This window comes from Peromyscus eremicus, chromosome 3 (genome assembly GCF_949786415.1).
Source record: "Peromyscus eremicus chromosome 3, PerEre_H2_v1, whole genome shotgun sequence".
In the NCBI taxonomy this organism is placed as follows: domain Eukaryota; kingdom Metazoa; phylum Chordata; class Mammalia; order Rodentia; family Cricetidae; genus Peromyscus; species Peromyscus eremicus.
The window spans coordinates 11,556,412-11,572,222 of NC_081418.1; the positions used below are offsets into that span (position 1 = coordinate 11,556,412).

Consider the following 15,811-nt stretch of genomic DNA (forward strand, 5'->3'; position numbering starts at 1 on the left):
GCACGGAGCTTAAGAAGGTCCAGCTGCGGTGCCCTTTCATTTTTTACCCGGCCCTTCCCTGCTTGGACTGGCTCCCTAATGTCTAAATGCGGTACCCAGGAAAGCATCTGGTTAAGGTCTCATGTGACCTCCACATGAAAAGAAGGCTGCTAACAGATGTGAATGGTGTAAATATTTCTTGTGCACAGTCATTCGCTTGAGTTTTTCTAAAAGATGCTTCCCTTGTCTCCCTGCTCAGGTGGCAAACCTGCTGAGGCTCTTCCAGATCCCTCAGATAAGCTACGCCTCCACCAGCGCCAAACTCAGCGACAAGTCGCGCTACGATTACTTTGCCAGGACCGTGCCCCCTGACTTCTACCAGGCCAAAGCCATGGCCGAGATCTTGCGCTTCTTCAACTGGACCTACGTGTCCACTGTTGCCTCTGAGGGTGACTACGGGGAGACAGGGATTGAGGCCTTCGAGCAGGAAGCCCGGCTGCGCAACATCTGCATCGCCACTGCGGAAAAGGTGGGCCGCTCCAATATCCGCAAGTCCTACGACAGTGTGATCCGTGAGCTGCTGCAGAAGCCCAATGCGCGGGTCGTGGTCCTGTTCATGCGCAGTGACGACTCACGGGAGCTGATCGCTGCAGCCAGCCGCGTGAATGCCTCCTTCACCTGGGTGGCCAGCGACGGCTGGGGCGCACAGGAGAGCATCGTCAAGGGCAGTGAGCACGTAGCCTACGGCGCCATCACCCTGGAGCTGGCTTCGCATCCTGTTCGCCAGTTCGACCGCTACTTCCAGAGCCTCAACCCCTACAACAATCACCGCAACCCCTGGTTCCGGGACTTCTGGGAGCAGAAGTTCCAGTGCAGCCTCCAGAACAAGAGAAACCACAGACGGGTTTGCGACAAGCACCTGGCCATTGACAGCAGCAACTATGAGCAAGAATCCAAGATCATGTTTGTGGTGAACGCAGTGTATGCCATGGCACATGCGCTGCACAAAATGCAGCGTACCCTGTGTCCTAATACCACCAAGCTCTGTGACGCAATGAAGATCCTGGACGGCAAGAAATTATACAAGGATTATTTGCTGAAAATCAACTTCACGGGTAAGCAGTGAGCCTTTAATAGTCTTCTGTGGTGTAAACAGTTGGACCCAACCAGAAGCCAAATGCCTCTGCCCCAACCAGACATTCCTGCTTTAGAAGTTTAGAGCCACACAAAAGGGGGTTCAGACTCTTAAATATCCCAGGATGCAATGATAGCCCTTTGATAGTCTTATTCATTTTTTGACGAATATCTTGGCTGGTACACCACATGAAACTGAAAGGCCCCTAGGCTGGGCTGATAGGCCCACTGCGGCAGTCGCCGGGATGGGGCCACGCTACATTGACTCTCTTTCTTGTTAGCTGCAGGATATGACACGTATGATAGGGGCATTTAATCTTCCGTAGTGGAATTGGCAACTGTCTAAGGAACACGGATTCCAAGCTCTCCTTGCGGGTGATTTGAGCAAAAGAATCTCATAACTGTCACAGTGGGTGAGAAAAAGTCACTTTTCCCAGAGCCTAATTAGGGACAGACTAGGAAAGACAATCAGACAACCACGGTGACTCCCAAGCACTGTGGTCTATTTCTTCTGCTACACAGAACCATCCCCTTGGGGTTTGGGAAATTGTGGGTTCTCTCAAATTACATTATAAAATGCAGCTTTCTCTGCGATCCTGAAGAGAAGCAAACTGAAGACTGATGGAAGTCATTCTGGTCAGTAACTATGCAGTGCCTCCAAAAATAATATTGCTGCCTTTAATCTACTTCTAAATGGGACATAAATATTCCTAAATACAGTTTCACGTTATTAACATATTAAAAAGCACAGTCTTTAGTTTTGCATTCTCATTGAGGCTCGATGGCTCTGAGGAATTAAAGCCAACTTATAAAATAGTAAGTAGCGTTTATTATAGTGATCCAAGGTGTTCATACACCTACACTGTTAAAAGTCTCCTATGCCAGAATCATTGCCTGGTCTGCACAATCAGTTTCAATTTGTTGCCTGAGATTTGGAAGTTTATACGCTTAAACCATATGTTCTAGAGCAAATAGAATCTTTGTATTTCCTTTGCAGGTGGTCATCTAGAACTCCAGTACTCTGTAACATTACCGAGAGTAGTGAGGGAGGACCATGGCCAGTGGCTTCTATCCCATAATTCCCATACACTTTATGAAGGCCTTGAAACTAAGCACAGATGTGCCATTGTGCAATTTTGCCTAATTTTCTGCTCTTCATTCTCCCCTAAGGACAAAAGTCAGCACATGTTTTATCCATGTGATGGACATCTTACCATTAGAACAATTACAGGAAGTACTAAAGATTAAGTATTTCTTGTCCTCCATCCTCATAGTGTGTCAATTCATTAGAAACAAACAAACAACAACAGAAAAAATAGGTTACTAATAAATTGCCATTCATCTCGGAATCTCTTACCAGTTTCTACTGACATGTCCAAAAATAATAAGACCCTAAAGTCAGTATCAAAAGGTATCTCCCCTTCAAATATATGTATGAACTCTCCATAAAGACATAATTCTTAAAGACAGTTATCTGATAAGCACACACCCAACCCCTGCAGACTAGCTTGAGATAAGCATTCCTCTTTATTCTCCATACTTATTAATTATCTTTGATATTCTATTTGCCCCTCACTTTGAGAACACATACAACAGGAATATTCATTAACAACCCAAACAAACAAAGCTCTGATTTCAGAAAGCCTGTGCAAGATAACCACACATTTCCTTTCATCTGACTGCTTGGGTCATAAAAAGCAGAGGAAAGTAAAGAAAGAAGGCCACAATTTAGATAAATTAAAAAAAAAAATCTATCTTCTTTTTCTCTGTCTTCTTCAATTACTGGCTTCGATTCTACAACTCTCTCTGCCTGTACAGACCTCACCACAAAGTGCCATTCTGGCCTTCTCAATTAGTCAGACATTACCCATCACTCTCCATTTATGAAGAGGGTAGGAGAGTGAAAAACAGATTTAAACTACAGAAAACACAGGTAATTTGGAATAGACACAAAAATATTCATGGAAATAAGAATTGTATGCCAAAATGCATTATGAAGATACCAAGATGAAAAAAAATCACCTAAAAGGATATTTCTAAAAATAAAGAATTGACTATATAAATCTAGTCCTTCATTGAGAGGCAGATAGGTAGAATAGAATATAGATTATACAATGTCATGTTGAGTTTATGGTAACCCGAGTGTATATGTGTGTGTATGTGTTGTGTGTATGTGTGTGCATTGTGTGTATGTGTGTGTATTTCTATTGTAGTGTATACACAGGTAATGGGAGGTGTGTACTTGCACTGGTAGGTACAGGTGCATGTGTCTTATCTCTCTGTGTGTGTTAGATCCAAATTCACATACCCATGCTTACATGGCAGGTATTTTACTGATCAGACTATCTCCCTAGCCTCTTAGATATACATATATTCTAAAGCTTGTGCTAAGATGAAAGATTATAAGCATTTATGCAATAGTACTGACTTAATTGAAAATTACCAAGGGAAATTTGTATTTTCTTAACAGTTGTAAATCAGATGTGTCCTATGTTTCTTTTCTAAAATAATATCTGTTTTTTTTTCACTTGCATATTGATTCAGTGGAGTAAGCATCGTAATCAACACTAAGCCAGGACACTACCACATCTGTCCAATTGGGTTGAAAAGTCCTCTCCCTGCCATGTGCTTCTACTAAGTACATCCAAGATCCTGTAAATGAACAAAGGATATCAATTCTATAATAAATAGGCTTTTTATAGGCCACATAATCCCTGGTGTTTTGCTGTGCCCCTACTAGGTAGTCCCACTATTGATTGGCATAAGTCTTATGAAGTTGACTCAGTTTGACATTCATTTTGCTAAACAGATTTAACAGAAGTATGTGTTCTGAAATTTTCTACAAAATAACAAACTCTGCTGACATGGGCTACAACCACTGCCCACCTCTCTAGACAAATTCACAGTTCTCTTTTCTTTTCCCCACACATTCCATGCCTCCACCTTCATCTTCATACCTTGTGAACAGGCTAGCTCCTCCACCTAGAACATTCTCATCTCTCCTCCATCTGCTGTTTCTGCATTTGTCATGTCCTTCAACTTATACCTTCTGTCCAGGCATTGAAAATATCGTATGGGCTTCACCTTCCAAATTCATCTGTTATCTTACCACTGATCACATCAGTGTAATGAATCTTTTTCTGTCCTGCCAGCCAGCTCCCAAATAATGACACAGAGACTTCTATTAATTATGAAAGTTCAACCTATAGCTTAGGCTTGTTCACAACTAGCTCTTAAAACTTAAATTAACCCATTTATTTTAGTCTACATTCTATCATGTGGCATTACCTCTCTTCCATCTTGCACCTTCTGTTTCTTCTCCATGTCTCCTGCTCCTTGATTCCTCCTACTCTTCTGTTCTCTCCCTGGAAATCTTGCCTATACCACCTAGCTAGCTGTTGGCCATTCAGCTCTTTATTAAATCAATCACAGCAATATATCTTCAGACAATATACAAATATCCCACAACATTTCCCCCTTTTGTCTAAAAAGGAAAGGTTTTAACTCTAACATAGCAAAACTATACAATAAAAACAATTATCAGGTAAGAATTACATTTACAGTGTTCAGCCTATCTGTATTTGCCAAATTCAAAGAAAATATTCCATTATCTAGCCTGTCTTGGTAAGTCAAAAGTTTTGAACCTAATTTACTTTATATCCAAACTTGTATTACCAACACAAATCTATCTTTTTAGACTTCAAAATATTTCCTTAGATAAACAATGTAAGCTTTTATGTCTCACAACCTCATACACTTTATACCTCTTTTGTGAGATTCTTTTCTGAATTTGGTAACAAAGAAAACTGTAAAAATAACTATCTAGTCTTCAACTCCATCAGAGACCCATGAAGGATATAATATTACCTGAGTAAACAGGAAGTGCAGAACAAGCAACTTCCAAAACTATAGAAATGACAGAGACATCTGGCTGCCTAGACAGTCACCCAAGGTTCCTCTGCAACATTGGGGCATCCATTTTTGGCCTATAGGCCTAGAATATCTGACAGACTTTTCTGTGAAGCAGGAATTTTGAAAGATTGTCCCATCTTGTCTTGACGAAATTTGGCAGTCACTTTCTTTTATGTCCTGCTCATCCAATTTGGACAACGTATTGTCAGCAGTTGAGGCAAGGCAGTTTCTTGTCCAATGGATAACTTTTGCCAAAAAGCAAATTCCATAAGGAGGCTCTTTGAATCCCATCATCCTTTTATGAAGTAGATTGGTACTGCCAGGAACAGATGTGTCTCATTGTCATGAAAAGCCTTAGGTTATTAGAACATTTTAATGCCATATTCTGTAGGTCTCTGAAGTATTAGAAGACCACCTTTTTTATCTAAAATATATCTGTTTAACATTTAAAACACACATAACATAGCTACCAGTTTGATTATTACAGATGACTAACTACTAACCTGTATTTATTAATTACACATTACATTTTTAAATAAGCTGTATAGATACAATATCTTAAACAAGAGTAGGAACATATATACAGCATAACAAAATAATCTTATATTTGTATCAATATACAAAACATACCAATGTAAAATATTTGAGATTAGTGGTTATTCAAAAGTAAACTCAACAATCCACCCTTTTATTCCATCATTCTATATCCCTTCTTTTTCACTTCAGAATGAGATCCCTAAATCTAATCTCTTTTGTTCAATTTTTTTCCTGACCATGACCAACAACGATTTGTAACCAACATCCCCCAAATGATAATAACATCCATGACCCACCAAATAACCAAAAACTACCACCCCACCTCTTGGGATATGGATGCCATGTTCTCCAGACTGCTTCCTATTGTCTGGGGGAGACAGCATCTTTAGTGGACCCTGATAAAATTGGAATAATGGTCAAGTCCTAGTAGAGCTAATTGTATCATATTTTTTGGTCCAGTCTCTGTGTGATAGGAAAATGCAGGTCTTATCTGAAGTCCTGGCCAAAGTAGTCTATGAGGCTGGACTATCTCAGCTAGCAGCTTTGAAGTTGTTCTGGATGCAGAATTTTGAAGAAATTGCAACAGAGGCATTCTGAGAGGCTGGATCACCTAGGCTACTTGTTTTCATTGGTGACTGATCCTTTCTTTTTGAAAACACACAAACTTTTAATGGTAACATATATATCTGTGTTAAAACAAGTATGGAATGTGCAATGCATGTAAGTCAGCTAAAGATGATTTTTTTTCTATGTTTAAGCAAGTAAAAGGCATCTGCCAACTTTATAAGTCCATTTAGACTGTATAACCAGAGTGTAATATAAATCCCCACCCATGTTATATGAAAGGTTGGCATGTAATAATAAATCATGAAGACTCTGTAGCCAACAAGATTTATCATATTTCATCCAGTCTCAGAGTTGTTCCCATGTCAAGAGGTCAGCATATACATCACCTGTCCTGTACTCTCTCTTGGATTTTTTCCTCATGTCTGTAACCAAGATCCTCAGGAAGTCTCCCTGATCAAATCTGATCTTTATTAATTTTGAAGAGAACTATTACTTTTTGTTTCCTGTGGGAACAAAAGCATAACCTGTCCCCGATGCAACATTTTTTTCTGACTTCCATATATAGGTTGGTTTAATTTAGCAGCTTCCATAGTCTGATGTCTCTCAGCAGCCATTGCTTTTTAGAACGTTAGCATTTAAGAATTTCAAAGTCAACAAAACTCCATCAAGGATCCAGACATCCTGTATATTTCCCATCTTTACATGGCTTAGTTTTTTTTATATTACTTTACTCTCTCTTTAAAGACTTTACTTTATTGTTTTTAAAATAGTTTTTAAGAATATTTCTACCCATTTTCTTTTCTTTTTTTCAGCATCTAAGCACATTTTTAAACATACTGTCTATTTTTAGAGGTTTTCCATGTCTGAAAATGGCTTTACTAAGCACCTGCAGTGTTCTCTGATGATTTTTTATCAGATTTTGAGACAAATCTTAAACTACTATGCCAGCTGTTTCATGGCTCAGCTTAGTGCACGGCACTGGCACATGGCACTGGTGGCTGATTCCAGCCCACGCAACTGCTGGAAGCCATGTCTCTGTACACCACCAAGAACTGGCCCACCTGAGAGAATGCAGAACTAGGAATCCACATATGGCTCCTTGTCCAGAACTTTTCTTACCTTACTCAGGCCCTATGTTTGAATTTTGGACCCCCACGTTGGGTGCCATATTAATGAGTCTTTTTCTGTCCCACCAGTCTCCACATAATGACACAGAGACTTCTTATTAATTATGTAAGCTCAGCCTATAGCTTAGGCTTGTTCCTAACTAGTTATTATAACTTAAATTAATTCATTTATATTAATCTATGTTCTATCACATATCCAAAACTAAATATCAGCAGAGCTTGAGGTGATCTATCACTTTCACACAGATAGCATTCAAGCTGGAAGTGATTTGCTCAAGGTCACTCACTGGATAAGTGGAAAGACCAGGATTAAATGCAGCACACTGAAACCCATGATGCTTTAACACATTCTTAAAGACTCTCTGGTAGGTTAAGGTTTTTGATCCCAAGCATCTATAGTCTCTGGCACACAGTATGTACTAACAAAAGGTCCACTGAAGGGATGTAAGACTAGTCAATGGGTTTAAGGTATGTTTTCTTCCTAAGTTCCTTTTTCCCATCCTGATGATACTCTTTGGGTTGTTTTCTCATCTAACAATTCACCGAACACCCACACTTTTAGAGTGAGCATTAAATTCCAAAACGAGATATTTTCAAAAACTGAAGCTTAAAAGCATCTTTTAATTATTAAAAAAATTCTGTGTAAGAGAGTCATTACATCTATAATTCTAAAGTTAGTATTACATAAGAATTCTTTTTGATGTCATGTGATGTTCTAAATTAATTAGAGTAAAAAAAAAAAAAAAAAACTATGTTCCTCTTAGGAAAAAGAAAATCTTAAACTACCCCAGAAAGGTCATAACAGGGGAAACAGAGGCCTCCTAAACCTTTAAAGAAATGCACTGTCACTGTGTCCACAATCTCCCCATGAGACCACTCTGAGAAAATAGACTGGGATAAAATCACAGCGTTACAAAAGGCCTTCCTGAAAGATGAGCTTGTGTCTACTCCTCACATGTCAAAGGCAGAAATTTAGGATATCAGATTATTATCTTCCCTTACTAAAGCACACAGACATGAACTCAACTGTCACAGTGACATAGTAACTAGAAAATATTCAATTTAAAAGAAAATGAAAGAGCTGTCACTTACCCAATACACAGCCCGAGATACCCTGAGACATCTCTAGGGCTGAGTGGACATTATCTCAGGAATCATTCAAAATATCACTCCCTGGTGGGAGATCAGGAGGCCTAAATGGTTAGAGCTGAGAGATTAGAACTTGGCAAAAGAGAAATGTATCCAAGATCACATAATGAATATTGACTGGACAAGCTGTCAAAGACTTGATTTACTCATTCAATCCACATATGTTTAGATATTGTGTTAAGATCTGGGGACCTAGGAAAAGACAGATGCCCTCTGTGTTTCACAAAGGGCACACCTCTGTCTAGTCTTCAGAACCCCCAACATAAAGCAGATAGATTATTAGGAGCTACAAGGTTAGAGCACTGCCCTAAACTTTGTTCTGTTTTGGTTTGAGTCTTGGTTTTAGATGGGAAAATTACTGTCTGTCTTATTCTCAGAAAATACCTAAACCCCATGAGCAAAACTTAGTCTCATGACTTAACTTACCAGTGATGAGAACAGTTCCCTAGTCCTGTTGGACTGGTGGTTGGGACTGAATAGGATAAACAGCCAAAGTCAGTTTTTAAAACTATAATTATTTATTTGGTTGTTTTCTGACTTTTTCCTCCTAATATCTCTTGATACTGTAAAAAGAAAGACTCCTGAGGTCAGAGAATCAGAACCTGCTTGATATGGTTCTTATGTTTACAGTTCTCCACACTAGGAAGAAGAGCACACTAGGAAAACAGTAGTCCAGCCTCACTGCCACATTCACCTCTGCATCTGACTCATCCAATAGGAACAAAGATCATGGTTGGGACTATAATCACAGAGCACAGCCAGGAAGGGCATATTTTCTGGGACACTGCACTTCAAGGAATACATTTTAACTGGCCCCAACCCAGCAAGGCTTTCCTCTTGAAAAGTGCAGGGCCATCCAAGGCACAGTGAGGAAGCCAAAATGGTAATGGCCACATCTTCAGATGAATGGGCTTTGAAGTCCCTGAAAGAGCAAACTGCTCTTGATCTTGCTTCCTCCACTGGCACATGCCTAGTTCCCACAAAAGCACAGACACTGTCCCGGCTCTTCTGATCAGAGGCATTTCCAAACGCAAAGCAAATACCCTGTATGCCTTTCCTCTCCTTTCCTCTTGGCCAGCTTCCTGGGGTCATAAGAATAAGATTTCAAGTTCTCAAAGGGCACTGCAAATGTGCACACTTGTTTGTTTGTGCCTTGCAAATCTGTGCTCTGCTGTCCTAGAAGCTTTAGAAATGATTTACGTTTTTAGATTGTGTTGTAGAGAACAGAAGCCTGTAGGAAATGTAGTTACTGACTGGGGCCTGTGTTTCCCACTGTGGCATCTTTTTATTAATATTCCCATTATAGTTGCTATTATTATTACTGTTTCAGAATCCTTAATTATCTTGATTTATGCACATAACCATCTTACCTGTGAAACAGGAAAATGAAATGTAAATTTCCCAAATGGAATATGTGAGAAACAGATTCTACTACCTTGTAATGTACTCCACCCCCAGGAATGTCTCTTTCTCACCTCATCTCTCTGTGTTTGTCTCTGTCTCTCTCTCTCTCTCTCTCTTTCTCTCTTTCTCTCTGTCTCTCTCTGTCTTTCTCGCTGTCTCTGTCTCTGTCTCTCTTTCTCTCTGTCTCTGTCTCTCTCGTCTTTCTATCTGTCTCTGTCTCTCTTTCCCTCTCTCTCTCTTTCTCTCTTTCTCTCTTTCTCTCTTTCTCTCTCTGTCTCTCTGTCTCTCTCTGTCTGTCTGTCTCTCTCTCTCTCTCTGTCTCTCTTTCTCTCTTTCTTTCTCTCATAAACACACACACCATTACTTATTCACAGAAACAATGTAAAAGAACCTTAAAGTTTGAAAAATATCTTGAGCATATGTCAATGCAACTAACATATTGTTTAAAAATTAGTCCTTCTTATATTCCTAACATTTTGGACACCTTCATAAATACGCCACAACAACCTGTCTTCTAAAAGACTCTAGTTGGGAAATATTGTCACAGTAAAACTAAAAATACATTTTGTGACCCCTTCCATGCACCTTTCTCTAAGCTACACTTCTTCAAAACGGTATTGGAAAGCCAACACAGAGAAAAAATTCAAAACATTCTTACCAAGGCAGCAATCACATCTTAAATTGAAGGATTTTTTTCTCTAAGAATTTAAAGGAATTAGATTGTCACATGATGGATCCAGACAAGATGGGAAGTCCTTCCCAGAGTTAAGCTTAGCAAGGCTTCTTAAGCAAGTATAATGCTAATGCCTGAGCTGTGGGCACAGCTTCTGAAGATAAAGGATGCTTACCTGACACCTTGAAGAGTGTGCCCGAGGACAGCAAAACCCGGATGACTCTCCACCCTTCTCTCATTTACTTCAGAAACATAACAAGCATCTACAGTGTTCTAAATCACTTTGTAGGACATCAGCAGGAAAGGATACCCTGTTATTCTACAAGCTGTTTCCTCCGTGTCCTGACACTATGACTGCACTCCATCTGTGTCTCATTTGTCCAAACCTATGGGAGTCAACATAAATTAGAATTTGTCAGAGTCCCTGGAAGTTAGCAATAACATTTTAGAACGCTCAAATATTTAATTCTATCAAAAAGTATAAACAGGTTTACTTGCACAGTTAAGACATCTTAAAATTCTGAGCAGAAATGGAGGAGGAATGAATTAATGGGACAGGGGTACAAGAGAGGAACTGGGAGGAGATGAGAGAGGGAAAACCATAGCACAGATGTAAAATAAATAAACTAATTAAAAAATGTGCAAACTAACATCTCAGCTGAAATTATCCCAATACACATGAGTCAAATATGCCAGATGTGATTAGGTGTTCTAAGTCTTGACCAGTAATATTAACCTGCCCATTCTCTGTGCATTGTTTTTTAAGCAGTAAATAACACAGTTTTTCAAGTGTAGTGCACAAATGGAAACTTAAGTCAGTTCAGTGCACTTTAATTAGTTAGCCAGTTCAGAAAAGATAAGTGGTTTTGGTTTAATTGTAAATTTCATCCCACACTGAATCCAAGTACAGGAAAACAGTGTGAGAATCATTGGTCTGGATTATTTATATTTTTTTCTTGGGGCAGGATTACATAGTCTATGCCTATAATAAACCAGCTGCCTATTGCAGATCACATGCTTTGCTACAGTAAACACAAACTGGTTCATGACGAAACAAAAACAGGATTGGAACCTGAGTGCCATAAAACTAGCCCTTTTATGATATGTTTTTAAAGATGGAGGGGATTCATGGACAAGTGATGACATACATGTCATTAAGACATAATATTGTGAACATTTTAGGGGACTTTCAGAATTTGATTTAATTTAAATGAAGTCAGCGCTGTGTAAAATGAAAATCAAGGTTATACTTGAAAACATATGTATGTATGTATATGCATATAACAACAATTAATGAAAACAAAGGACATGAATTGAAAGACAGTAAGGAGGGTTATATGGGAGGGTATGTAAGGAGGGAAAGGAAGGGAGAAATTATGTAATTATATTATAATCTCAAAAATAAAAGAAAAATTCTTGGGCTGCTGAGGTAGCTCAGGGGATAACATCCTTGCTGCAAACATATGAGGACCTGAGTTCAGCTCCCTGAAACTATGTAAAAGTCAGGCACAGCACCATGCACCCTCTGCAGGAAAGGCAGAGACAGGAGAACTCCTGGAGGCTGGCTGGCCAGCTATTCCAGCTGAAATAGTGGTCTTCAAGTTCAGTAAGGGATTCTGCTGTAATGAGTCTTTCTCTGCCCTGCCAGCCTGCACCCAAATAACAACACAGAGACTTATTAATTATGAAAGCTTTGCCTTAGTTTAGCTCTTATAACTTAAATTAACCCATTATATTAATCTACTTTTTGTCTCATGGCTTTTTATCTTTCTTTCGTTCTATATGTGTGACTCCCTCCATGTCTCATTGGCATCTGATGCTTGCCTACATTCATCTCCTACTTCCTTCCTCTATGCCTGTAAGTCCTGCCTATACCTCCTGCCTAGCTGTTGGCTGTTCAGCTCTTTATGAAATCAATCACAGTAATATATCTTCATGCAGTGTACAAATATCCCACAGCACTTCTCCCTTTTTGTTTAAATAAAAAGGAAAGGTTTTAACTCTAAGATAGCAAAACTATAGCAATAAGAACAATTATCAGGTAAGAATTATATTTACAATGTCCTATGTCTATCTATATTTGCCAAAATCAGAGTAAATAATCCATTATCTATCCTATCTTGGTGAGTCAAAAGTTTTGTACCTAATTTATGTTCTATCCTAGCTTGTATTTCCAACACAAAACTATCTTTTCAGACCTCAAAACATTTCTTAGATAAATTATTTAATCTTTTGTGTCTCTCAACCTCATATACTTTTTATCACTTTTGTGAGTTTCCTTTCTAAGTTTAGTAACAAGGAAAACTATAACTATGTCCTCTCCAACTCCGTTGGAGACTCAGAAGGATGTGCAGAGCAAATAACTTCCAAAACTATAGAAATAACAAAGACATCTGGCTGCCTGAACAGTCACCAAGTTTCCTCTGCAACATTGGGGAATCCATCTTTGGCCTACAGGCCTAGAATGTCTGACAGACTTTTCTGTGAAGTAGGAATTTTGAAGGGCTGTCCTATCTTGTTTGGCAAAGTTTGGCAGTTACGTTTTTGTGGGTCCTGCTTGTCCAATTTGGACAGTATACTGTCAGCCATTGAGGCAAGAGCAATTTCTTGCCCAGTGGCTAACTTTTGCCACAAAGAAAGCAAACTCCATATGGTGGTTCTTTGATGCCCATCATCCTTTTTTGAAGTAAATTGGTGCTGCCAGGAGCAGACATGTCTCACTGTCATGAAGAGCCTTAGGTTGTTAGAACATTTTAAATTTTAAATTTTGTACATTTTTGAAGCTTTTGAAGACCATACATCTATCTAAAATATATCTCTGTATGACCTTGAAAACACACAGAACATAGCTACAGGTTTGATTGTTATAGATGACTAACTACTAATCTGAATTTTTTAATTATCTTAAATGGTTTGCAATTATAGCTTTTAAGGACTAGAACTTTACATTACAGTTTTAAATGAGCTTTATAGACACAATAACTTTAAAAAAGAATATGAATATCTATGCAGCGTAATGAAAATAACCTTAAATTTGTATCAATATATAAAAATCCATACCAATGTACAATATTTGAGACTAGTGGTTATTCAAAAGTAGGCTCAACAATCCACCCTTTTATCCCTTATTTCTATACTATATTCTCCCCTTTTTCCCTTCAGAAAGAGATCCCTAAATCTAATCTGCTTTGTTTAGTTTTTTCCTGACCATGAACAATAACAGCTTGTAACCAAACCCCTAAATAATAACAAACACCCATAACCTACCAAATGACCAAAAACCAACCACCCTACCTCTAGGGAATATGGGTATCATGTTCTCTGAATGCTTCCTATATTCTGGGGTGACAGCATCTTTAGGGAACCCTGAGAAAACTGATTAATGGACAAGTCCTGGGAGAGCTAGCTGTATCATTTTTTGTCAAGTCTCTGTATAATGGGAAAGTGCTGGGCTTATCTGAAGTCCTGACTGGAGTAGTCTATGATGCTGGACCATCTCAGCTAGCAGTTTTGAAGTTGTTCTGGATGCAAAATTTTGAGGAAACTGCAACAGAGGCATTCTGAGAGGCTGGATTACCTGGGCTACTTGTCTTTATTGGTTCTGGTCCTCTTTTCTGAAAACAAATAAACTTTTAAAGCTAACATATATATCTGTATTTAACGTAAGTATGGAAGGTGCAGTGTGTATAAGTCAGCTAAAAATGACTTTTGTTTAATGCTTGAGCATCTGTCAACTTTATAAGTCCATTTGGACTGTATAACCAAATCTCTATCCATGCCATATGAAAGGATGGCATGTAATAATAAGTCATGAGGACTCTGAAGCCAACAAGATTTATCATGTCTCAACCAGTCTCAGAGCTGTTCCCAAAACTGAGGGACCAGCTTGTATATCACCTGTTTTGTAGTCTTTCTTGGCTTTTTCCCTCATGTCTGTAGTGTCTGTAGCCAAGACCCTCAGGAGGTCTCTCCTGGTTAAATCTGATCTCAATTAAATTTGAAGGGATCCATAGCTTTTCAGTTCCTGTGGAAACAAAAGGAATAACCTCTTCCCCAATACAACAAATGTGTTCCAACTGTATTATGTCTCTAAAGTATATAGACTAGTTTTATTCAGTAGTCCCTTCCACAATCCAATGTCTCTCAGCAGCTGTCATTCTCTATTCATTAGTATTCAAAAATTTCAGAATTAACAAAGCACCATGTAAGGTTCAAACTCCCTGTGTTATAATATTTTCCATCCCTTCATGCCTTATATTTTTTATATCATTTTATTCTCCTTTTAAAGACTTTATTATGTTTAAATTGTTTATTTTTTCTATGACTATCTATATCCATTTTCTTATCTTTCTTTAGCATCTAAGCATGGTTTTAAGAATACTCTACCTATCTGAGGTTTTCTTGATCTAGACCTGACTTTCTGAAAGTCTGTAGCATTTTCTGACACCAGACCAACCTTTAAAATGGCCACACCAGCCTCCTCACAGTTCTGCCAACTGGCTCCGCCCCCTCAGTTCTGTGAGAGCCTAGCCTCATGGTGGCACCCACCATGTTTACTGCCCCAGCTCTGGGAATTTGCTGAGTCCAAGAAGCAGGTGTTTTTTTTTACCTATTTTACCTATATTGGGCCAGCTGCTCAAATGCTCTGTTGCACAGCATAGCCTCTTAAAAGAGCTGCACCTCTATATGGTGAGCCTACTCAAGAGACACTGGTAACCAGAAAACCATGTCAAGAAGTTGCATTTGACTCTGTGTTCAGAATATTTTTTTTGGGGGGGGCTTTCTTGTCCTTATGTGGATGTACATGGCCAGACATTGGGCACCATATGTAACAAATATTTCTCTGTCCTGCCAGCCAGCTCCCATACAACAGAGAGATATATTAATTATGAAAACTTTGCCTTAGCTTGGGCTTGTCCCACTAGTCCTTATAGTTTAGGCTTGTCTCACTAGCTCTTATAACTTAAATTAACCCATTTCTATTCATCTACGTTTTGCCTTGTGACTTTTTATTTTTCTTTCATTCTATATGTCCAACTCCCTCCATGTCCCTGTGGCATCTAACACACATCTAGATTCATCTCCTACTTTCTTTCTCACTGCCTGGAAGTCCTGCCTATACCTCCTGCCTAGCTATTGGCCATTCTGCTCTTTATTAAACCAATTACAGTAATATATCTTCACACAGTACAAATATTCACAACACTCTGTCCTCCAAAATAAGATGAAAAGTGATGGAGTGAAACAGCCAATGTCGACATCTGGCCTCCATACAGGGATGCACAGAGGAATGCACCTGCATAAATGAGCACACACGAGATACGTGTGC

General features: G+C 39.0%; 1 protein-coding gene across 1 annotated transcript in view; it reads left to right on the plus strand.

Moving 5' to 3' along the window:
* The window catches only part of Grm3 (glutamate metabotropic receptor 3), a 97,248-nt gene that overhangs the window by 20,112 nt on the left and 61,325 nt on the right, over positions 1–15,811 (plus strand). The window contains exon 2 of the mRNA XM_059256481.1: positions 239–1,094. Coding sequence (XP_059112464.1) covers positions 239–1,094 — 856 coding nt within the window. The remainder of the gene's footprint in view (positions 1–238; positions 1,095–15,811) is intronic.